This window comes from Lottia gigantea, assembly GCF_000327385.1.
Source record: "Lottia gigantea unplaced genomic scaffold LOTGIsca_66, whole genome shotgun sequence".
NCBI lineage: Eukaryota > Metazoa > Mollusca > Gastropoda > Lottiidae > Lottia > Lottia gigantea.
The window spans coordinates 1,587,139-1,612,051 of record NW_008710245.1 but is presented as its reverse complement, the minus strand read 5'-3'; the positions used below and the strand labels follow the sequence as shown (position 1 = coordinate 1,612,051).

General features: G+C 34.0%; 1 protein-coding gene across 1 annotated transcript; it reads left to right on the top strand.

The window, feature by feature from the left end:
- Positions 1 to 2,488: 2,488 nt before the first annotated feature.
- LOTGIDRAFT_129611 (hypothetical protein) lies at positions 2,489 to 21,640 on the top strand (the record flags this gene model as incomplete). Its single annotated transcript, XM_009064917.1, has 5 exons — positions 2,489 to 2,592; positions 4,482 to 4,640; positions 18,305 to 18,327; positions 18,870 to 19,019; positions 21,462 to 21,640. Coding segments are annotated over 5 exons (615 nt in total), but the record flags the coding sequence as incomplete, so codon positions are not given.
- Between the last annotated feature and the right edge of the window lie 3,273 nt (positions 21,641 to 24,913).

Sequence of the window (24,913 nt, the reverse complement as noted above, 5' to 3'; positions counted from 1 at the left end):
CGCATAAAAAAATTCAGCAGATCAAAAGTGGAGAGCGGAACCGCCCACATAAAATACACGAAACGAAATAAGCCTAGCTATATCTACTTAGTACAAGATAAAAAAAGAGATTCATATCTTAATCTATTACTTCCGCCTGTCTTAAATAAACAGTTACCCCTGAAAACTAAGTGGTGAGGTCTAGGCTCTTATGCAGTTATTCCCATTATGTTAGTCTTATTTCATTCACGATTTATGACATCATCTATATCATTGGGAATATTAAAGTCGGCACATCTCATCGGCTTCGTTTTTCAAACACCGTGTAACCTGCAACACGAAGAAGACCCAACTCATGTTTTAGTATCATATAAATTTATGATGATGTAGGTATAGGCTTAAGCAGTACAATTTGCTACAATAAACTGTTGATCTCACATACTTGCAAAATGCATTGAAGCGAAAATAGTTCAAGTAGGCCTACTGTTTAATAATGAAAATGCCAGGATTTATATTCAGTATAATATAAATGTCAATAGTCACATATTATGCATATACATACAGCTATTGACCAAAATGTTTTTGGGAATTTTTATGTTTATCTACAAATGAACTTGTAGGATTTAAATGTGAAAAGTTATACAAATAGAATATGATTAATCCGTTGATAAAGGACTGTAACAATTTAATTTTCCCCCCTTTGAAACCACCGTGGTCCGTTGGGTGTGACTCAATAATGACTAACAGTATATCGGAAACACTATACAAGAGAAATTCGACTTTTAGAAGGACCATATAATGTTACACGCAGAATAAATTATAACTGATAAAAAATCTAATGAGAAATTTTCTGAATACTACTGAATATTATTTCTAACGTATTATGAGAAAGGGGGGTGCTTAGCCAATAAAAATAATTCGAGCGGTGAGGGGGTGGGGGGGTCTGCTGAACACACATACACACCTTTGAAGCCGTCACTGTCCAGAGTCCCCGGAACCCCATTTTCTTAATTCAGCAATTCACATTATTGTTTTCTTGTAGAACATCCCAAGTTTTTCTACAAAAATGTGAGTATTTGTTGTAATGGTGAGGTTAATGATAAATATGATAAGTTTGATAAAAGAAGAGTGTGTTGTAATGGCCAAGTTGTAAATGATGATGATTTCATTTGCTGTCAAAACACCAAACACCAAATTCCAAGCGGTAAATATTAGACACCCCCCTCCCTTTCTTAATAGTGCTTAATTTTTAGCTGCCCTTGTCTCTTTTCACATTTTTTGATAATTTGGCTTGTGTGCAATTGAATAAAAACGTAAGGACAGAAGTCTCAAATATCTTAACAGTAATGTAAACCCAGTGTTATTACAATATTATAGACTGTTCAAACTAAAGTGTAATTTTTAACTTGAACGCGTGGCAACTGAGCTGCCACTTATGAAAATTTTTGTAAACACTACATTAGGCGTGAATATGAACTTCTTCTAAGGGATCTATGTTCATAAGGGGTAAATGAACACTTCCTGGCGTATAATTATATTTGATATCAAAGTGTAAGATAGTTTTCTTGAAGTGCGCCTGAACCGTAGTAAATTGTACTCTAATACTATTAAGTATATAATTCTACCCCGTTGAAGTATTTAGGGAAATTTCAATTGTGGCCTTTATAATATTAAGATTTTTGTCACTTTCGCAAACCAATTCCAGACGCTGGAGAAGAAAGCAAATTATGAAGAAACGATCACATCCCACTGGTCTCTTCCTGACGTCATGTAGGCTAGATCCTAAACCTGTTTTTACTACTACCTTTTTGCCGACGGGCGTGAATCAAAATTGATACGTTCAAGGGATACGTTCAAAGTTTTCTATATCTGTATATTTTAAGGGTTCACGAGACAGGAAGTCGACTGTTGTGGTAATGTGATACTGACTAAAAATGAAATGTGCTGTTTTTGGGACGACGTCGGCATAAAGCAATTGTACTCAGACGATATAGGATGCTGCAATGGAAAACCGTTCAATAAAAGGGTGAATTGGTGTCAAGACGGACAAATTATGGATCTGTATAAGGAAAGATGTGGAAACCAGATTATTAAGCTACATGAAAAATCGTGTTGTAACGGTAAAAAGTTAATCAATGTTTCTTTATGGCGAAAAAAAGATATAAGTATTTGATTATAGGGTGATTTTTGCTGAAAAAAGAAATTCTACTTCCCTGAAACCCTAACATACCCATACAAAGTTTATACTCCCCACATAGTTGTTTACCATCATAATCACCTACCTCGACAAATCTGACTCTATTCATTTCCTCAGATGTGATAAACTGATGTGATATCACAGATTATTGGGCCAGATTATTTATCCACACAGTGATACTTAGCCAGTTTTGGGAACTAAGGCTACACGATACCAAAGATAGCTAATCCTTTCTCATTTTCTACAGGTGTGGTAAACGACTCTCCTGTGTACAAAAGAAACAACATTCTACAGAAAAACGAAAACAGAGCATGTTGTGGAGAGAGTTCATATAATATCTCAACACATACATGCTGTCCTAATGACCGTACCATTATTCCTAAAGATCCTGATTTTACTTGCTGTGGAACTGGTAAGTCCGCTGATACAGTTATTTTGAAACTTTAAGTATGGAAGATGCAACAGAGTTGGTGATTAATATCTGACCAAATATTTTAACGTTTTTCGTTGTAAAAGAAAAATCTTTCTTAATAATTATTACTCGTGCTTGTATAGCTCAATGTCAGCTATCCGTAACACTTTTCAGAATTATAGACTGACGTCTGCAACAAATTTCTGGCCTCGTGGCCGGTATTACAATGGCGTCACATCATATACAATTTTGGAATTTTTGGAGGACTCCACGTCTAAATTTGATTCTGAAAAGTGATATGGATGGTTGAAATTGGATTCTAGCAGCTAACAAAACAGGTATTTAGGTGACTTTATCCCTTAAACTAATATATTTGTATATTCAGATTATTTCAACATCACGTCAGAGATATGCTGCGATGGGAAAGTTCATACGAAACAATACGGTAAAGACAGTGTGTGTTGTGGCCATGAACAGATGAATACAGCCGAGGAAGGCTGTTGTTCTGGCGAGAGTTATGATAAAAGCAGAAGTAAATGCTGTTTTGGTAAGAGGCTTCTTTCCTTCTTTCCAACCCTACATAATCATATTTTGAGACTGATTCCTTTCAAACATGACTGTGATGCTATTCCGTGTCAAGATCAGTAGCTCAACTAGATGAGTGGACTTAAGTGGATTGGGGCCTCTCTCCAGGGAACTGCTTTTTAACATATTATGTTCTGCATCCTGAGACTCCTCTGTTAGTCAATTTAATGCCTGTTAATTGAAGATTTAAATTTATTCAATCTGTAGTACATAATATTGCCCCAGCATAAGTTGTGAACCATTTTATATAATATGTTAACTTTTTGGATAATGTTTTTTGGAATGGGGGCTCCTTTAGACGTGAGGACTCGCGGACTTGGTTCATAGTTCCGATGGTTGTTGAGCCACTGGTCATGATTTGACATCGTCAAGAGATTCAACAAAGCTTGTAATTGGATATGTTGGTATTTTAAAGGACATGCGGCTGGTAAAATTATGTCTCTAAATGCTCTGTGCTGTGATGGGCAAGAGGTTACAGAAGATTCACTATGCTGCAACTCGATCAGTTTGATCAAGAAATCAGACCCGACACATGATAGTTGCTGTTTATCAATAGATTCAATATCTAGAGGAGTGTCTTATAACAGCACTGAGAAGGTCAGTTTACACGATACGATTCATTTTGGTGTTAAAGGGACAGATGCGCCATCCGTTTGACCAATCGTGCTATAGTCTCAGAAACGGGATTTTTTAGCTAAGCAGTAATGGTGTTCAAAGTTCACCGTCGAAATTTGAGCCTTCAATTTCATGTGTGTCAAGAATTATCCACGTTTCAGAGTTAAAATGACGACTCTATATATAGAAATAGAGAAAGAAGTTCCTAGTTTGGGGTATTTTAAAAGATATATGAGAATTTCTATTACTTCTGAAGACTATTTATACAGTGAATATCAAAATCAACCCACGAAAATGGCGAATCTATCCCTTTAATAGCAACTTGATAAAGAGACCTGATCATCGAGATATTGTTTTACCAGCTGAAAGCACTGCTTGTGGCTCGGTGAGGGGTCGATGCCGACATGGGTTTTAGACACACTTCTCCTCTGTGACTGATGCAAGTGGAAAGGATTGAAATTCCGAGGAAGCACTGAACCTATTATAGCCCGTGCGTGTTACAAACTCGTTAGCTGTCGCAGCACTTTGGGCAAAATTACACCTATTGCGCTCTACATTGTGTTTACCCTGCTCGTTATACTAATTAAAATGAAATCATAGGATGTAAAATTTATTTCAATCATCGTTTGTCTAGTTATGTAAAGACGGTGTTTTGTGGACGAAGCGACCCGATGGTAAGGAGTTATGTGGTAGAATACATTACGATCCAACAAATTTTATCTGTTGTAATAACCAATTGACTCCATTTATTGACGGAACTAGGCCAGCTTGTTGTGGATTTTCTACAATTGATGAAAACAAACAGAAATGTTGTAAAGAAAATACTATTGAATTCCCAACAGATGAGGGCATGTAAGTAAATCTAAAAATAACCCGACAAATTTGGCCCTTCCAGTTCCGTTCCACCGTACGTGATATCCCATTCAATCCCATCACATAGAATTTTTCTTATCCAAAATCATCATTTTGAGAGGATGTTTTATATCACATAGGTGGATTGCATGATTCCTAGAAGATTGAAAATTTGATTTAACGAAGAGAAGGCTACATTTGAGAGCAAGAATAAGTTACTCTGTGAGCCAGAGACTATGTTCTCATCACCATCTTTTGGAAAAAGGATAGAATCTTCGTTTGGACGACACCTTATCACCCAAGCATGTGATTAGACAAAGAGTTTTCAATGAAATATTCTAAGCTAGAGCGTACTGTATATTGTTTCTTACACTACATTTCAGTTGCTGCTTTGACGAAGTCAGTAATGGATGTCTGTATAACGATGAATCATGTAGTTGCACCATGAAATGTAATGATAAACTGTACAATCCAAACTCAGAGATCTGCTGTGGTGAGAAGCTGTACAAGAAGACTGATGTCACAGAATGCTGTGGTCCTTTACCATTGTATAACAATGGTAAACACACTTGTTGTAATGGTGTGAGATATAATGGTAGCAGGAAATGTTGTGGTCGGAGAGTTCTCAAACATAGTGAGACCTGCTGTGGCGATTTCGTGGTACAGAAGAGTACACGAAGGTCCCAGAAATGCTGCCAATATATCCAATACGGTGCAAGGCTTTCATTACCGTACGATCCACTCTTTTCTGACTGCAATGAAAATGGAAATGTTGTTTCGAAGCCTAGCAAGATATATTCACCAAAATGCAGATTGAGTAGGGTGCACAAACGCAATGATTTGTATGGTTGGATACCGGCTGCATGCAACAGTAAATACGGTATGTATTAGACGAACAGTGTGTAATTGGGGAAACAAAACTACTATATTTCCTTTCTTTAAAGTGACAATTAATTGTCCGATCCGAACGACAAGACGCTTTTCTACATGTCAGTCCATCTTCAAGCTGCATCACTGACAAGGTTAAAGTAATATCTAAACCAGAGGCGTATCTAGAAAATGTCTGAATGCCGGGTATCTTTCTGTGGCCAGGCCGGAAGGACCGAAACCTTTTGAGGCCGGGAGTAAGCCAACGGCTTTCGAATGGCGCGAGATGAATTTTGAGCATTGAGAGGGTTTAATTTTCACCTTAAATAAAACCTTTCACAAGCCTGAGGGGAGAGCCATGTCCACTAAATACGCCACTGATCTCGGCGCAATGATGGGATCAATCCCAAGAAAAAGTTTAGCGAGCAAGTAGTCTGATCGACAGCAAAACATGATGTTGTCAGTTTCATATGTAAATCACATCTAAAAAAAAATATCATCTGTTTTCAGGATTTTTAGGAACCATTACCAAAATTAAATCAAAATGGGACAAAAGTGCGGGAAGAGGATATCAAACAGTAACATTAACAGACGTCCGCAAGTTAAAAGGAAGGAAATTTGGCGGGACGACATTGAAATTTCGAACCGAGTACACGAAATCAAAGCCATGTTTCAGCAGATTTAAAAATGTCAAGAATATAACGGTGGCTATTTTTACATCAGCCACTTTTGAAAGTGGTTTTTTTGATTTCGTAGACCACGAAATTTCCGGAAACGATATACAGTATTCAAACAATGAATTTTATGTGGTGAAAGTCACTCGACATGTAAGGCACTCATTTCATAATTTAAAACGCAGCCAATTCTGTCAGTATGGTTATCAGTATAGATATAAGAGTCTCATCAGGTGATGTATTTACCGTCACACCTCGTCACTTATCACATCGTCATTTTATGAGTGTTGGTTAAATTGGACAGTGTGTTTGAATCAGCTTTTTGTATATTATATATTTTCATACAACGAACCAAAATTATTGGTGATGGCGGCAAGCAGCCTACTCCCCCTTATTAAGTGGTTTCGATCCGTTTTGGATATCATTATTATCAAAATCCAGTTGGGTTGCGTTAATTCACACTAAACATTATCAGAGACTGGCGAGAATGGGCAAGTTTAATTTAATCCAAGAACTATTTATTTGAAGGGTGCCATACTTTTTTGTGTTTATTCATATTTAAGCTGCTACTAGGTTTAAAAAAACGTAGTTACCTGTATATTCATTTACAAGTCAAATTTACAAGAACATAGCAGTATTAACCTTAAATTTAGACCTATATATAGAGGCGTATCCGTCTTCTATTTTTCTAATTCACTGCCATTTGGTCACAAATATTTTAAATAACTAAGTGACTCGTGAGTGACTCGTGCCAGATGCCTATAATAATTAATGTTTCTAACTGATTTGTGCCTATGACTGCATTCTATTTCGATCATTATCATTGTCAGGTCATTGCTGCGAATGATTATAATAATGTGGCAATCATAATACATAATCATGTACATACTTACTAATAATATAATGATGCAAGTTTATATCCGTCATATCATAAAGATATCAAAACAACCCTGTTTATCCGGGTCCAATTTAAACACGAGCAGCAGTCCACTTCTTTATTAGGTAGTTTAATTAATAATCAACATAATGTTAAGTTAGTCTGTATTGTTTATATATTAAGGCTATTCTACCAAAAATCCCATTTTCATTTTCTTATCATTTTACATAGTGAAAGAATAGCAATTTTTTTTACCCCTGCTCGTCTCCTTCACCTACATACGCCATTGTATTGTATATAGTAATATTTATAGTATATATGTTTAACTTAAATGTCTGTATGTATTTATTAGTATGTGTTTTTCATTGTTTATTTATATGTTTAGTCCGGGTGGGACAGTATTACAAACAAAATGATAGGATCTAGATTAAGAATAGGCATTTATAACTTAAATTTTTAAAACCGATATGAAATATTTTCGGAATTTTAAGGAATTTTTAGCATTGATTAAACCATTGTTTGGGTACAGTTTGTTGGTTTGCAAAACTATCTCACCCTTTTTACTGCCAGTAATAAGTATTATTTTATATTAGTCCCTAACGACGGCATGGTATCAGTGGCACCCCCTCCTTCGGACGTAGACCAGTGTACATACGGTATTAATATCATAATATTGCTCAGATATATTGTATGTATATTTTTTTTCAGTTCGGAGAGTGGGGTGGGGGGGGGGCTCATAATGCTCAATTTTACTTAATGTACATTGACTATACACATATATATGCAATAAAGGTTATGAAATATTTATTTATCATAATATTTTAAAATAATGGTGGGAAGACCAGATTTGTTTTTGAAATATACAGGTTAAGGATAGGGGAAAGGTTTCCTGTCCAAGTTAAATCTATTATTCAAAAGACTTGGTTTTTTGTTTTTTTCTTCCTCTTTTGTGTTCATGCAAAGTAGACTATTAATCATCATTTCACGAATCCTTCGTTTTGTGGGCGTGAATTGGCAGATTGGTGAGATTGGTGCTGATAAATCTGAGGCTACGTAAACAAAACACAAATATTGCTTTGCCACCGCCGCCTGTTTGAAGAGATAAGAACACAACAGGTTTGATTTTCTCTCGGCTTCAATTCTTTACCGAAAATCTTACTCAATTCTGTACCGTATATTAATCGAAATATGTAATGGCACATGTTTTGTTTACGTTTGCAAACAAAGCGTCATAACGAGTGATTTGTTTTAATTGGCTGAAATTTTGTTATCATTACAGTAGAGGCAATTTTGATTGGACAAACTTTAGGTATGAATACGTAATTTTTCCAACTTGTATTACCACGGTTTTTATGAAACACACGAATGGATGCGTGGTTTTAGTGGTTATAAACATTTACCATAAACGTTTGAAAATTACAATAATATATAAGTCGGTCAAACACGACATACAAGTACTCTTTGAAGGTCAAATGATGATATGATTTACGTTTTGTTTACGATTTACAATTATTATGATGTAAAACATGTATGATCCGGGATGTTCGGTTTTTCCAATAGGTATTTTTAAAGTTGAGAACGTTTAATGTATTATCTGTATGAGTAGGCCTATAACGTATGCAGAACGTTTACTTTCATTTTGTATATATAGGTAGCCTATTGAAAGTGATTATCACGCTTTTATGTCACGACTACCCATTTATGAAAATGAATCCAGTTTATTGCACTCAACTAAAAGCACAAATCGTATGTTTTCTCATTTCTCACCAACTTATCAGACCTTTTAAAAAAAAATTGTCATTTGTGTAGGATGGTTGTGGGAGGGGGGGGGGGGGGGGGGGGGGGGGGTGGTTTTGTTCTAGAATATATATAAATAGTCTTAGGGGCACTAAATATGTACGAAAATCGCATAATTCCTTCAAAAATACCACAACCTAGGAATTGCTTTTCCTATTTCTATAGATGCCTCAGCATCTTTGGCAGTGTCTCAAGAAAACACGATTCGTCTTTTTTAACTATCAAACGCTGATAATTCTGGACACACATGGATTTGAAGGCTCAAATTTCGACAGTGATCTGTGAAAAAAAAAACGTTTCTAAGACTAAGGTATGATTGGTCAAAAGGCGCACTGTCCCTTTTTAAGAACGGATGACAGACCAATTTACACCATTCAGTGGACATTCCATTGGTGCATTTTACTTTTATTGCGTTTTTGGAGACGCTAGTCTAAAGACATTCTCATTCCGTGGCAATATCCATGGCGATTATTGGCGACAGCCCTCATCGTACGATATCTGACGCTTCCTAATACCATACTTATGGCGACATGCACTTAGCTAATTTTCCACCGCCGTAGCAGCTCAGTAAGGGCGCTTTTCCGGTAAGCGGTAAGACGAGGCTTTAACGCATCGGGCCTCACGACCGTTCTGGATAAAGTATCGCTATTCCGATGTAGACCTATCATCACGAGATTATCGTATTTATATATAGGGCCTATATTATCTTTGTTATCTGTAAGTTGATATGTATTATGTCAATATTTCTTGATTTGAAATACAAGGTTATTATAAATATTATTGTATAATCTCAAGGTATCTTTACAAATAATTCTTGTATTCAGCAATTTAGCGGGTATACAATTCCTTGTCAAAAAATGTAATGCTTAGAGTAATAATTGAGACTTTACCTCTTTAATTGAACCATTGCTAAGTTGGGCATCATTTACAGGACAAACCGCAATTTATCAGTATGTATAGGTAGATCCGTTTCGTATTATCAGTTGTATATCGGGCACTTATACGTTGTCAGTTTATCGGAATACGTAGGCCTATCGTATGTTCGAAAACATATTATGAAGACTGTCTGGACCAATTCTTTGGTTGTTTTCTATCAGTAAGACCCCTATTGTACCAATTCCCAGAAAATCATTTTCGGGGAAAGAATAAAATTCCAAAACTCGCAATTAAAGGGACAGATGCAGCATTTTTGTGACCAATCATATCTTAGTCTCAGAAACAAGAATTATTTTAGTCTCAGTCGCCGATTTTTTTCCACAACAAGATTATCGCATTGCCGGCAGGATTTATAATATCAATCAAGTTCGATAATTTCATCGTCTGCAGGATGTCATCATCAGATTCATTTCCCTTCCAATTGCACGATCCGCACATGATTATCGATAAAGTGGAAAACCCAGAGTGGAAATTTTTGTCTGGTGTGCCCACAGACGGTCAGCGAAACTCCGACAAAAATCGCCGACCAAGGCAGTTCGTGTGCCCGCACCTTAAGCCAATCAGAAATAGTGTTCACAGCTAACCCTTGAAATTTGAGCTTCCAAATCCATGTATGTCCAGAATTATCCGTATAGGAATGTTAGAATGACAACTCGTCATTTTAAGATTTTCTGTGATATATAGAAAGTCATATTATAGAAGTAGGAAAAGAAATTCTTAGTTTGAGATCTTTTTGAATTAAATATGCGATTTTTGTACAATTGTATTACTTTATTTTGATAAGACATATAGAAGTAGGAAGATTACAATAAAACACTAAGATAAATGGATATACTACTTCTGCATTTATTACATACTACGTTTCGGAACACATACAGGTAACATTATCAAGTAAAATAATGTATCACCTGTATGTGTTCCGAAACGTAGTATGTAATAAATGCAGAAGTAGTAAGACCCAAATTCAGGGAATCAGAAATTAGGATTTTGAAAGCAATGTTTCTCCCGATCGGAAACGTGTGAAGCGGTTCACCGGCAATGAAGAAATCAACAAATTAACTTGGGAGTTTTTTAAAGATTGTCGCGCCCGGAATGCCGTAGTAAATGGACCATTGTTAAAGGAATAACATTGTTTTTAGTGCTATGAGTGGTGAAAGCGCGGATTTCTAATACATAGAATGAAATAAAGGAAATGAATGAAATTGTTTCAGCCGACTCAATTCTCTCATAAGAGACCACCTCCGGTAAGAGACCGTTTTTGAATTTTCCCCTGCGTGGTCTCTTAATACAGTTTTTACTGTATATCCATATATCGTATATTACTTCTGAAGACTATTTACATATTATTCAAGACTCAAATCAACCCCCAAAACAGCGCATCTGTCCCTTTAAATAATTCTCAATTTGATTTCATTACGTTTATCTAATGATTCTTCCAGGCGGATCTAGGACGTGTTCCTTACTGAGTGTTTATTTGGTTTATTTCCGGAAAAATAATGTTAATAGGCCCAACACTAATTGGAAACCGTAACTTTACTAAGAAATCTAGCGGATGATGATATAGATGAGTATGATCCAATAAATTAAGATGGGATTTTATCATTTGTAAATTAAGAAATCTTATTTGCAGCAATTATACTTTGTCATATCTATATTTAGTTTCCAAAAAAACCCTTTTTTACAATAAACCTATATAAGAACGGTGAACCCGGCGTTTGTTAATCGAGCATTTGCCTTTAACTGAGAAGACCAGTCTAAAATATTTGATATAATAATTGTTCATCATCATTATGGCTACGCTATCTTTTATTATCGCTTGTGGTATATTCCTTAGTAAGTATGATAATACTTATATTTTCATTTTACGTTATGTATGTAATTTTTTTTTAAACATGTATACGGGGGGAATGGTTGCGCTCCGTGGTGTTTTATAATATGAATAATGTTAAAGCTGTTGTAAAGAGGTTTTCTCTAAATTTTATATATGTATCACAAACACTATCTGACGGAGCCAGGTTTACGTCCGGTTGCACCCCAAATTGCACCCCCTCTTTATTTTCAACCAATCTGAATGTCTACCTTTATTCTCCAAAATATGGGTCAGAATATACAAAATCAATTTATTTTTTCTAAAATTTTCTTGAGAGAACCCTCTAAGACGTTCTATTATATGAGAGGCTGGCGATTATAACACCACCACAGAGTAGCCAAAATTTGAATTCAGCCTCAGCAGTTGCCGCCCCATTGAGTCAGTCTGCCCCATATTTGTACCCCCCTTCTCGGAAGGCTGGCGCCGCCACTGCACATAACGTCCGATTTGTTCAATAATATCGACAAAATACGCTAAACACGGGTAGACCAGAGAATGGGTAAATAATCGGCCGAAAATCTAAACATTTTTGACACAGGAAATTCATACTGGCGAACTAAATCCTCTTCGACATGAACGAGCATACGTGTGATGTTCTAAAAACGCGCGAAAAAATTTGCTCGTGTGTCACTTTTGATGACTAAATATTACTTTAAAATGAAACGAAAATGACCTTGTGACATTGCAATAATAAAACAGACAACACAAAAATAATCAAGCAGTCCATCCCAGTCGAGGAGTTATTTCCTGTGACGTCATTGTTTATAGTTCCGAGAATGTCCTTGAAGTGACGACGATCTAGACTTACGCCGTGATAACATAATAAATACATAACTTCAGAACGGGGTGTTGGACTTTGATTTTGAAAAGTTATACGGGTACCTAAATTTGAGCTCAATCATCTTGATATCACACAGATATCTAAACGACTGTACATACCTTTAATTTTGAAATTCTGACCAACAATAAGATTAGCTTGAGTCATTGAACTTTCTAGGAAAGAATCAGATAACATTTCAAGATTCGCAAATATCTTTGAATTACCGGATTACTGACGTCAATCGTCCATAAATCAAATACCCAAAATTGTGGTTTTCACATTTCACACTGACTGTAACATCGATTTGTGTATAAGTATTGGATTGTCAAAATAATAAAAACAGACTTGTGACGTAGAATAATTAGTCATCATAACATCAGCGGAAATTGTTTCCATTATGAAACCAAAGTTTGGAAAATATGAAAAGGGAGATGGATGATCTTGACTATGTGATCTAATTGAAAGTTTTTACTTTGGGTTTTCTAAGGCCTAAGATTATCACGGCAAGTTGCCACATAAACCCCAATGTTTATAGGGCGTCAAATTACAGAAAAAAAATTCCGAGCATTATATTTGAAAGAATTAAAGGTGCAAGTTCCCAATTAGAATCGGGATTTTTTTTTTTATCTTAGCACAGCTCACCATCGAATTTAAGTCTTCAAATCCACGTGTGTCCAGAATTATCCGCGGTAGATTGTTGAAATGACGAGTCGTCTTTTCATGAGTCATTTATGTATAAAAGACATATATATATATATAGAAATTCCTAGTTTGAGGTATTTTTTTTTAAAGAATTATGCGATTTTGTACTTGTACTGAAAGACTAATTACATAATCCAGTCCCAAATCAACCCTATAGAATGGAGAATCTGTACCTATAATATTGGCCTGATCACAAGTGTCCGAATAGAATTGACACAAATTGAAAGTGTTTCAAAATGACCTGCCCTGTGATGTTTAATATCACATACATATTTTCGGGCATTTTGTTAAAGGAAACCCTTAGAATGAATATAAAATTTAAATTTTCAAACTAGGCCAATAGAGTATAGTCATCTTATTCATATACATCTATCATATTTACCTTTCCCAAGTCATAATAATAGACTATGTTTCGGAGGCCTATACCCCCCCCCCCCCCCCACCACCAACCCAAAAAAGACTTTTGCATTGTCCTTGAATAATCATATTTGTTGACACACTATATGCGTATTATTAGAATACCTCTTGATTTATTCATTCATAAAGCAAATTAATAGTATATTGACCCACAATTTACCACCAACACTGATTAATCTGTTAATATTTATTACCTGTCAGATAGTGTATTTTCATATCGTAGGAAATTCCAATTGCGTAGGCGTAATTATCTGTGTACCCTATTTTCCCATTCCCCTTTAATCCATTTAAAATATGAATTTCCATATCATGCCTTTTCCTCACAGAAATAGGAAATCCCGATTTTAACTTATAAATTCTCCGCGTTCAGCATATAGGCTGACAGTATTAACTCGGATGTTTATCAGTGAAGGTTTAAGGATTACTTACAATGAATTGGATCTAACATGTCTAAGTTTTTATCTGTATATTATGTTCTTGTTTCAATTGTTTGGCTGTGTAAGTTATATATAGTAATAATATATATAGTATCTATATCTCGGGTTCACTATTGAGAACGTTTTAAAATGCGCACGCCTAGGTCTAGTAACTTACTTATACCTGCTTTATTGATTAAACGTCGGCATTTGTCAGTTAAAAAAGGAAGAAACTTTCAGTTTCAGTGAAGGCCATGCACATTTTTGTGGCGTCACTAAGCCTGAAAATAGTCCTGGAAGTCTCATTAGCACCAATTTAATTTATATAACTACTCCTGTACTAGGTTACCGACTTCCTAGTAAAAGATATATCATTAGAAAATACAGGCGGAACAATAGCCTGAGTGATTGGTTTAATTCCGTCATGCTTGATATTCATTAGCATAGAGTTTTACAATGTTAGCCCTCTGCTTTATGTCTCAAATCAATTCCTAATGAAAAATCCCCGATTCTGTAGCCCCAGTCTGCCCCATGTTTATACATCGTTACTCCAACAGTGAAAAATGGCGAAGTATCGGGGGTATTTCCATCTTGGAGACAGTATTTTGTTAACCCGGTAGTCGCGAAAAGGAATTTTTTTGTCATTATATATATGTTTATATTTACTTGTCGTGATTACTAGTCGAAAGACCAATTCAAGATGAATTTTGATTGGCTAAGACAATATAGATTTACATACTGAGTCTATTTTTAACCCTGGGAATACCTTTTGGATTTGTTCAGTATAATATAGGCCTTAATAAGTAATAAATTGTCATAATTCATTAAATTAATGGAACATGCAGGATGGAGAATCCGATAATAAATTTAAATGTTCTCTTTTGGTTCTCAAGTAAGTTAGATTATTTCATTAAATGGGCTATCTTGTCATATTTACTACCTACACATGTTTCAGATACAAAAACTTCATCAGGACAACGCGTTTAGTGTTACCTTTAAAAATTCAGATTTTAGGCTTTTGAGCAAAATTAGCGAGACATTTACAACAAGGGTATTCAATATTAGACTTCAAGACAATCGACTTCAAGGCCTTAATCTATTTCTAAAAATTTCTTAAATGCTGTTGAATGTCAGGTAGCCTTTATCATCTAGCCCTTTTTGTCTTCGTACGGCGAGAGATGTAGACCGGTATATTTTTGGCGTCAGAGAATAAGTGTTAGGCTGAGTAGTTCTCTAAACCAGAACTAGAATATTCACACTGAGCTATCATTAGTTTAAAAATCTGACTATTCCATCCACTTATACTAATTATAAACTGAGTTAAAATTCAACCTGGTTGACACTGATTGGTGACAATTGGTCTAATCGTAATCAGTCGGCACATTCTGAAACCCAAAGTCACAGTTTGTTCGGAAATACTCGTATCTAATGAAAATAATTGGAGACATTTATTGGAGATCTTTATATACATATACACGAGTAAGACAGCGATTGAACAGTAGAGCGAAAAGTGTAGGCTATACGTGATTAGGCCTATGTACTCTACAGCAACCTCTGATGATTCAAATTCTCAATTTCCCGCTTATAGACTGGTATTCCCGAGGGTTAGAAATCTAGATAAAAACCTTTAGTCTCAACATTTCAGTAATCTGCAACCCCTTTCTCCTTTGACCACCAGCTACCTCTAGGCAATACCCCCCTCCCACCTTTCACGACCTCCAGGGCCTCGCATCGGAGATACAACTCTTATTTCTCATTTTTGTCCCACCATTTTCCACGCACGCTACTGCCTGAACCACAGCAGTGGTTTGAATAAAAAAAAGCGACTATGTCGGAGATATACGCTAAATATTTCTTCAATTATTAGTTTCAGCAATAGCTGTCAATTCAAAACGTGTTCCATGTGAAAAAGACGGTGGCATCTTTAAAACTATCGATACCAGCAAATTTCAGTGCTGCAAAGGAAATGTGGAAATTCTTCAAGATCAGAAGGAATGCTGTTACAGTAAGTACAGAATTTCAGTTTAAGAGGCAACAATAAGCTTGGTATTTTGAATATTAAGTTTATTAAGACATTATAGTTTGCCCATTGTTGAAAATTTGAATTCAATCAATTAATTGATTAATAATGATTTAATTTAATAACTGTAATCAAATTAAATGCGAATGCGAATGCGAATGCGAATCCGAATATTCAATTCAATTCAATTCAATTCGATTCGATTCGATTCGATTCGATTCGATTCGATTCGATTCGATTCGATTCGATTCGATTCAACGGCGAATGCCGCGCTTTAAATCTGCGAGCAAAGCGCCATCATTTTTTGTTTACTTTTCAAAAAATATCACGATCTCCTAAGTAATGTTACGCTCTGATAAGCTCTGATACGAATTGGTTACGCTTAGGGGACGAATTATTTCCCGATTTGATCAGGCCTTGTTACGCTTTAAATCACGCTTTGATAAGCTTTATTAAGCTTTGATGCGGTTATGACGCTTTAAATCACGCTCTGATACGATTATCAAGCTCTGTTGTGCATTGTTAAGCTCTGTTACGCATTGGAAAATTTCGAAATGGCCGATTTCATGCCGCTCTTGATCAAGTGGTGACAGACCGTGAAGACTGGGGTCCCCGCTTTGAATAAAGCTCTGTTAAGCTTTCCTACGCTTTGAGTCAAGCTTTGGTGAACTTTGTTACGCTTTGTTAAGCTTTGATACGTTCTCGGCGCTTTAATCAATTCGTGACAGAGCGCCCAAAATTTTTAAACAGTTTAAAAAATTTTGGCGCTCTTGCCGAATATCCAGCTTTGCTCAAAGCTTTCCAACGATCTATTACGACCCTGGCGCTTTAGTCGAGCTTTGTTACGCTTTGGTACCGCTTTGAACGCCGCTTTAAAGCGCCGTCAAAGCGCCGTTGGTGTGAACTGAGCATAAGGGGAGATAAATCAATTAAAACTCATTGTGAATCCAGACCACATTTCGGTATCTTTTTCAGAATCGGGACAATTCTACTTCTCAGATAAAACTTTATGTTGTGATGGAAAACTGATTGACAGAAGCCCAGATCAGTCCATTTCTTGTTGTAAGAATGAAGTTATTAATGATGCCAAGTACATCTGTTGCATGGATCAGAAGATAGAGCTACCTGCAGGTACATTTATCAATCAAATTAGTTATACCACATTCATAAAATGAAATAATGGAATTTGATCAGACAATGAAATACTTATCTAACAAAAACACAAGGGACATACTTAGTGCTTGCAATGCTTGGATAGTCTTTTCAGTCGAATGTCTATGAAAGGATAGACCCATAACTACAAAGTTCTAGATCATCCACACCCCCTCCTACAGAATTTAGATTGTTAGCATTTATCTAAGATAGCCCTTTATTGGTAGTCTTGCTAATTGTCGTCTGCTCAGCAATTTGATGGTTTCTCAGATTGGCCCAGTGTCAACAGTTTTCAAACTCCCTTCAATACGAAATAGAAATATAAATGTTGCAGTTAATCATGCAATTTATTTCGGTTTCAAGGGTTGAATCGTAGAGATGCAGCATGCTGTGCCAATAAAGTTTATAATATTACTCATAAATTTTGCTGTGGAAATGATACACACAACAAACACCCAAAATTGGGCTGCTGTGGTGGACATGACTTTGATAAAGAAACACATTGGTGTGATGGATCTAACATGACTGTACTCATACCTAAACATTTCGTTGAATGTGGAGGCAAGAGAATCTCACTTTTGAACAGTTCATGTTGTGCAGGTAATTTAGGATTTTTTATTTTCTTCAACAGTAGGCTATCTGAATAGACTTAAAATATGATTGTAGATTTGTCAGTTATTGCTTTGGAATCTTGACAATATTTAGGCCTATTGTGTTAAGGTGTTCTAATCTAGGTCATTATGTAATAATTTTTCGACTTTCAATAAGTCAACTCCTCATCATTATTCCAGTCGACCCAGCTGTAAATGATGCAGTTAATCCAGTGAAAGAAAATGCTAAGAGGTTCGGCTAGAGACCAGTTGTTACAAAGGATCTCCGCCCTTTTTTGGTATTAGAATTTCATCCTGGATGACAACCCTTTCCTTATGTTTCATCAATTTACACTTGATAAAACCACAGATTAAACCATGTGTTAATATCTTTTTCAGATGTTCCAAATAATGTTCCTTATTATAGTTCATATTATCATAAAAATGAACGTCTAACATGTTGTGGAGATAAACCAATCGACAGAATTAATGAGAAATGTTGTCCGCTTGGACATGTTATTCAAAGTCATTTAGGCTGTTGTGGAGAAGGTATTTGTTTGACTTCAATGAAAGCTTTGTTTACTGATAGTGGCCATTTGTAAAGTAGGCCTGATTAAGGAAAAAGGGCAACTCTCAAAAGCACTTATTGTGTCATCATAAATATTTGCCTTTGGGAGATTCAAAGTTTTCAAACTGATTAGGCAGCCAATGTTGTCAAGTAGCCAACAGTGCCAGAAGGTTACCTCACTCGACTCACTGTTCGTTTACATCTACAATATTAGCGGTCTAGGTCCAAGGGGAAGTTTTGCAAAAACTATTGAGTAGAACAGCTAAGATTTTGAAGTCAAGCTTCCAAAAAAAGTGAAAACTGAAAATTTTGGGCGCTCAAGAAGATCAGCTAAGTTAATAAAGAAGAGCGGCCATGAGCACTGAATATCATCTAATAGGCCTAAAGCCTAATAGAGCCAAGGAGCTTAAGTAGAAAGGTCAAGTTTATCTAGTTAGTGACCAAAAACTTAAAGTTGAGATGCAGGAATCATTTTTTACACTGAATATTTCTGACCTAATTCTGATATTTTTTTATATGATAGGTTCCTTTAATCCAATGAATGAATTGTGTTGTAATAAGCATGTAGTTCCGAAAGTGGGTCTGGCTGATGCATGTTGTGGTATCAACCCTTACAATCCTGGCATCAAAGGTTGTTGTCATCATACTGTATACAACAAGACAACAGACAAGTGTTGTTTTGGTAAGTTGTTTTGATACAACTTAAAGTTAATTGAAAGTGTAAAAAAGAATGTTACCATGAATTTAGTTGAAGCTAATGTGAAATGTAAACATGTGTTATTATAAATCAAATTAAAGATAACAAGAAAGTGTAAACAAGTGTTGTTATAAATTAAATTAAAGATAACAAGAAGTGTAAACAAGTGTTGTTATAAATTAAATTAAAGATAACAAGAAGTGTAAACAAGTGTAGTTATAAATTAAATTAAAGCTAATGTGAAGTGTAAACAAGTGTTGTTATAAATTAAATTAAAGCTAATGTGAAATGTAAACAATTGAAGTAATAAATTAAATTAAAGCTAACATGAAGTGTAAACAAGTGTAGTTATGAATTGAATTAAAGCTAACATGAAGTGTACATAAAGGGAGTTATTATAAATTGAGTTAAAGCTAACTTAAAGTGTAAATAAGGAGTTGTTATAAATTGAGTTAAAAACTAACATGAAGTGTAAAATAGGGAGTTGTTATTAATTGAGTTAAAAACTAACATGAAGTGTAAAATAGGGAGTTGTTATAAATGAGTTAAAACTAACATGAAATGTAAAAAAGGGAGTTATTATAAATTGAGTTAAAACTAACAGGAAGTGTAAATAAAGGGAGTTATTATAAATTGAGTTAAAACTAACAGGAAGTGTAAATAAAGGGAGTTATTATAAATTGAGTTAAAACTAACAGGAAGAGTTAAAGCTGACATGAAATATAAAATAGGGAGTAATTATAAATTGAGTAAAAACTAACAGAAAGTGTAAATAAAGAGAGTTACTATAAATTGAGTTAAAACTAACATGAAGAGTAAAAAAGGAGTTATTTTAAATTGAGTTAAAACTAACATGAAGTGTAAATAAAGGGAGTTGTTATAAATTGAGTTAAAAACTAACATGAAGTGTAAAAAGGGAGTTTATAAATTGAGTTAAAACTAACATGAATTGTAAATAAAGGGAGTTCTTATAAATTGAGTTAAAAACTAACATGAAGTGTAAAAAATGAGTTATTATAAATTGAGTTAAAACTAACATGAAGTGTAAAAAAGGGAGTTATAAATTAAGTTAAGGCTAATATCCTGTGATTAGTTTTCAAAATGTTTGAGAATTCTATTAAAAGCATTCTTCTATTACAGGTCATGGGGTAGCAAGTCTTCATAAAAAAGAAACTCAATGTTGTGGCCAGAATGAACTACTTCCTGGTTCGGTATGCTGTCAAAACAATTTTGCTGTAAAGAAAGATTCCCCAGAACATAATAAGTGTTGCTCATCGGGACAAACAGGAAACTCATACAACAGTGAAAAGAAGGTCAGTAACAATTTCTAAAATTAGACTTCTAAGTCTAACACTTTTATAAAGAACTTCAGGACAAATTCCCAAACATCTATACTAAACGTTTGGTGACTTCTTACAAAAGGAATAAAAATCTGAGTAAAGTTCTTGTCCATGTTAGATTAGATCCCCTTTCATTAACTCCCTGAAACAATCCCTAAGCATTTCTGAATTATTTGTATATCTTGTAAATCTGTCAAGAAGTAGGTGATTTTCTATCAAATTGATGTATTCCGATGCTGAAATTCACAGTCCCTACTTGTGACCTAGGCCAGTGCTTCTATAAGAGAGTTTCTCTTATAAAAACTTATACCTGCTTACGCTGTTTGAACCAAGAGGTTGGCTACCTGCAGTGGCGGAGCCAGGTTTACGTCCCAGGAGGGGGGGGGGGGGGGCGAGATATCTGAGGTTGCCCGAATTTCTAACTTAGTTGAAATCTGTGCCCGAATTGGCTTTTTTTGGTTGTGTAAAAAAAAGTTCTAAACTCTACTTTCGGGCTGCGATTTCAATTTTTGAAATAATGTAAAATATAATCATACGAATGACATTCGGGCAGTGATTTCGATCATTAAATAATATAAATTATGAAATATTATTATAGGAGAATACAATCGGGCTATCAATTTAAAAAAATATAGTTATAGTATAGGATATTCGGACAAAGATATGATTTCATTTTTAAATTCCAAAAAAAAAAATCGGGCCTTTCAAAAAATCTGGCTCTGCCACTGGCTACCTGCCATTAATTTAAATTTTCATTGGATGGCAGTATATTAGATTTGCTTAATTCTAAGGCACACATCAATAGACATGCAGCAAAGATTCAAAACAAAAGCAAGAGGAGCCTTCTTTATCATTGGTAGTTGTGACAAAAAGGCAAAATAGTCTGTTTTTAAAGGAAAAAAATACATGTACTTATATTGAGTGTGTGTTATATTGAAAGAATACTCTTTCTAGTTGCATGAAATGTCCAGTGGGTATGTTTGTCCACAAACTATTTACCTAGTGTTTTCAATGTTTTCAATATTTGATTTTTAATTTAAGGGATGTTTGCAAGGAGATATATATACTAAAGGAGAAGATGAACCTTGTGGTAGTACTTTAATCAAGACAAAGAATGAAATATGCTGTTGGGGAGCCAGCCACCTGCGAGGAAATGATACTGAATGCTGTGGGGTTAACACCTTTAATAAAAAGAAGGAAATATGCTGTGGGTCTCAAGCATACAATATTGATCAAAATAAAGGAAGGTATGTATAAGATTGGTTAAAGGGCAAATAGGTTTGCAGGATTATAAATACTGTAGAAAATTAAAAAAAACAGCCACAGTAGGTCAATATTTCATATATTAGTGGTATTGATCGCTGATGGTTGAATATTAACAGATGTCAGCCAGCCAGAATTGAAAAAAACAGTTCGTTTATAGTATGTCCTTATAAGACGAAAACTGGTTAATAGAGACTGGAAGCAGCCAAATTAAAATCAGAAGAACATCTCTATAGCTTGGAGAACAAAGGCAATAATTCACTATTCCGAATCTCTGTAATGACCTTCATAAAGCATTATATAAGTGTAATAAGTCCTTAAAATTACACTTCCTCTCAGGATGACCAAAAAATTTAAATTTTGAAATTTGGTTAAAATGAGTCTTTGTTCATCATTGGACTTACCTGGTGTCATAAGAATACAACAAAATCCCTCTATAATCCAATAAAATTAAGTAATAAATCATTAAACGAAGCAATTTTGAAACATGCTAAGAAGCTTGTTTCAATAATTATTTAAGCTAATGGATATATCACCTAATAAGTAATATGGAGATTCTATTCTTTATCCATGGTACCTGGTAAGTCCAACTGATGAATATATACAATTGTTGACCAAGTTTGAGACTGAATCCTTTAAATTAAGCACACACAAAAATTATTTGAAAATTTCATTTTTTAGATGTTGTAAAAACAGATGGTACAAATTTAGTGAATTGCCAGAAAGTTGTCGTTCGACTAAAAAGCCAAGCCTTTATAGAAGTCTGTTGACAAAAATATGTGGTGGCAAGGAATATGAAATTGATGAAGAGGTATGTTGCGAGGGAAAGTTGTATCCAAGACGTGAAGATGAGATGCAAAGTGAGGAGTTATGTCCCCTGCTAACTAAAGCATCAGATATAAATGTCTCATCTGTTACAACCATCAGTGTTATAAGTATTCTTGTCTCAATTTTCTCTCATATTCTCTTTTGATTTATGTTTCTGTGAATTGAAATATCATCTTCAAAATGGTACTGTTTGTTATGTTATAAAGTTTTATTTCTGTTTTTATCAACATCATATCATTCTTAAACTCAGTATTATTTTGAGGATGATTTTTAAATTTGTAGCCTAGGTGAATAGGTGTTTAGGAAAATTGATTTAGTCATGGGAAATTTTCATAGAATGTTTGGACGATTTTCATTCTATGTTTAGCATAGTTTCAATAATTCTTTCATTTGGTTCAATTTTAAAATAATGATTATTCATTAATTCATTATCATTCTGGAAATTTCCATCATTATCAATTACACCCATGAATAAATTTTCTAACATAGAGAAATGGCAATTCATTTACGATTTTAAAATAATTATTATTCAATAATGCATTATCATTCGGCAAATTTCCATCATTATCAATTACACCCATGAATAAATTTTCTAAAATAGAGAAATGGCAATTCATTTATAATTTTTAAATAATTATTATTCAATAATGCATTATCATTCTGGAAATTTCCATCATTATCAATTACACCCATAGATGAATTCCCTAAATTAGACAAATGGCACTTCATAATTTAAATTTTTTTAAATGCCTCCATTTACAGATTAATGATTTCACTCATTATTCATTTATGTGACAATTGCATACATTATGCAAATTCATGATTATAGTATTAACATAATGTTAATATAAATCTTCACATATAAACATAATATTAAAAAATAATGCATGTTTATGATTTTATAATTGATAAATTGAATATTATAATATTATCTTTAGATTTTTACTATCTTTAGACTTGGATAGAATATTATAATATTATCTTTAGATTTTTACTATCTTTAGACTTGGATAGAATGTTATAATATTATCTTTAGATTTTTACTATCTTTAGACTTGGATAGAATGTTATAATATTATCTTTAGATTTTTACTATCTTTAGACTTGGATAGAATGTTATAATATTATCTTTAGATTTTTACTATCTTTAGACTTGGATAGAATATTATATTATCTTTAGATTTTTACTATCTTTAGACTTGGATAGAATATTATATTATCTTTTGAATTCCAAATATTTCATATAAATCATACAAAAATATAATTGCTATCTGACAAAAATTAATTAATCAAAATTTCACAAATAATCTGGTTAAAATGATAAAGAAATTTTTGACAATAGAAGTTATCCAAAAATTCAACATGAAAAACTGAAATGAAAAAATATGTTTATGATCGAGATTCTGACTAAGGACATTGTGAAACCAACATGTTTTCATGGGATTTCTGAATTCATAGCACTTAGCAACTATAACAGACTGTTGCTTAAATAAGACATTCTTATAGAAAATAAGAAACTACAAATTTTGGCAAAACATTAATTATGATTTATATGAAATATTTAATGCTCATCTCCATTATGAAATTCATGTACTCTTTTTAAATGCATCAGTATTTTAACATTACTTAAACGCGAAGCTAGATTCTTAAAGGGATTGCAATGAGGATTTCTAAACTTTTTATGCATATTGAGAACACTGATAGTATTGATATGCATATGATTTTACATAGTGATGTCATCAGATTGAAAATTAGAATGGTGCCAATTGATGCTCATAAAAAGTTCCCTCTTTACATTCTCTGTAAGAATCCAGTGTTTATTACCTATTTCAGTAACGGAATACAAGAATGTAACTCATGATGAGTTTACAAGGCTGCACCCATTTGATTTTTTCTTTTCCTGTATAAATTTTTGATTTGAACATCTGTTTTTTTTTTTTTCAATTTTAACAAGTTTTCATAGGTAAAATGTAAAATTTGATAGATATTTTCTATGAAGAAGCAAAGCTTTTCACTCCTGCTTAAAGAATACATCTTGGGATCACCAAAATTTTAATTTTTTAACATGGCTATATTCATAAAGGCATTCTGTTGTATAGTTATGATACCAGGCAAGTCCATTTATGAATATATACTATTATTAGCCAAATTTGAGACTTTTATGTTTTCCTTAAAAAAATGGTTTTTTGTTCCAATATATTTAATTTTTTAGAATGTCCATTTGCTATAATGATTCCATTAAAAGGATCGAATTGGTGTAGCCTCGACCATGTATATATATATTATGTAGCATGATGTTTCAATATAGAAGCACTAATGATTTATCCCGGTTACTTTTTATGTTTTCCTGGTTACTTAATAGGTTATTCTAGTTACTTAATAGTTTATGCTGGTTATTAAATAGTTTATTCTGTTTAAAATTAATAGTTTATTCTGGTT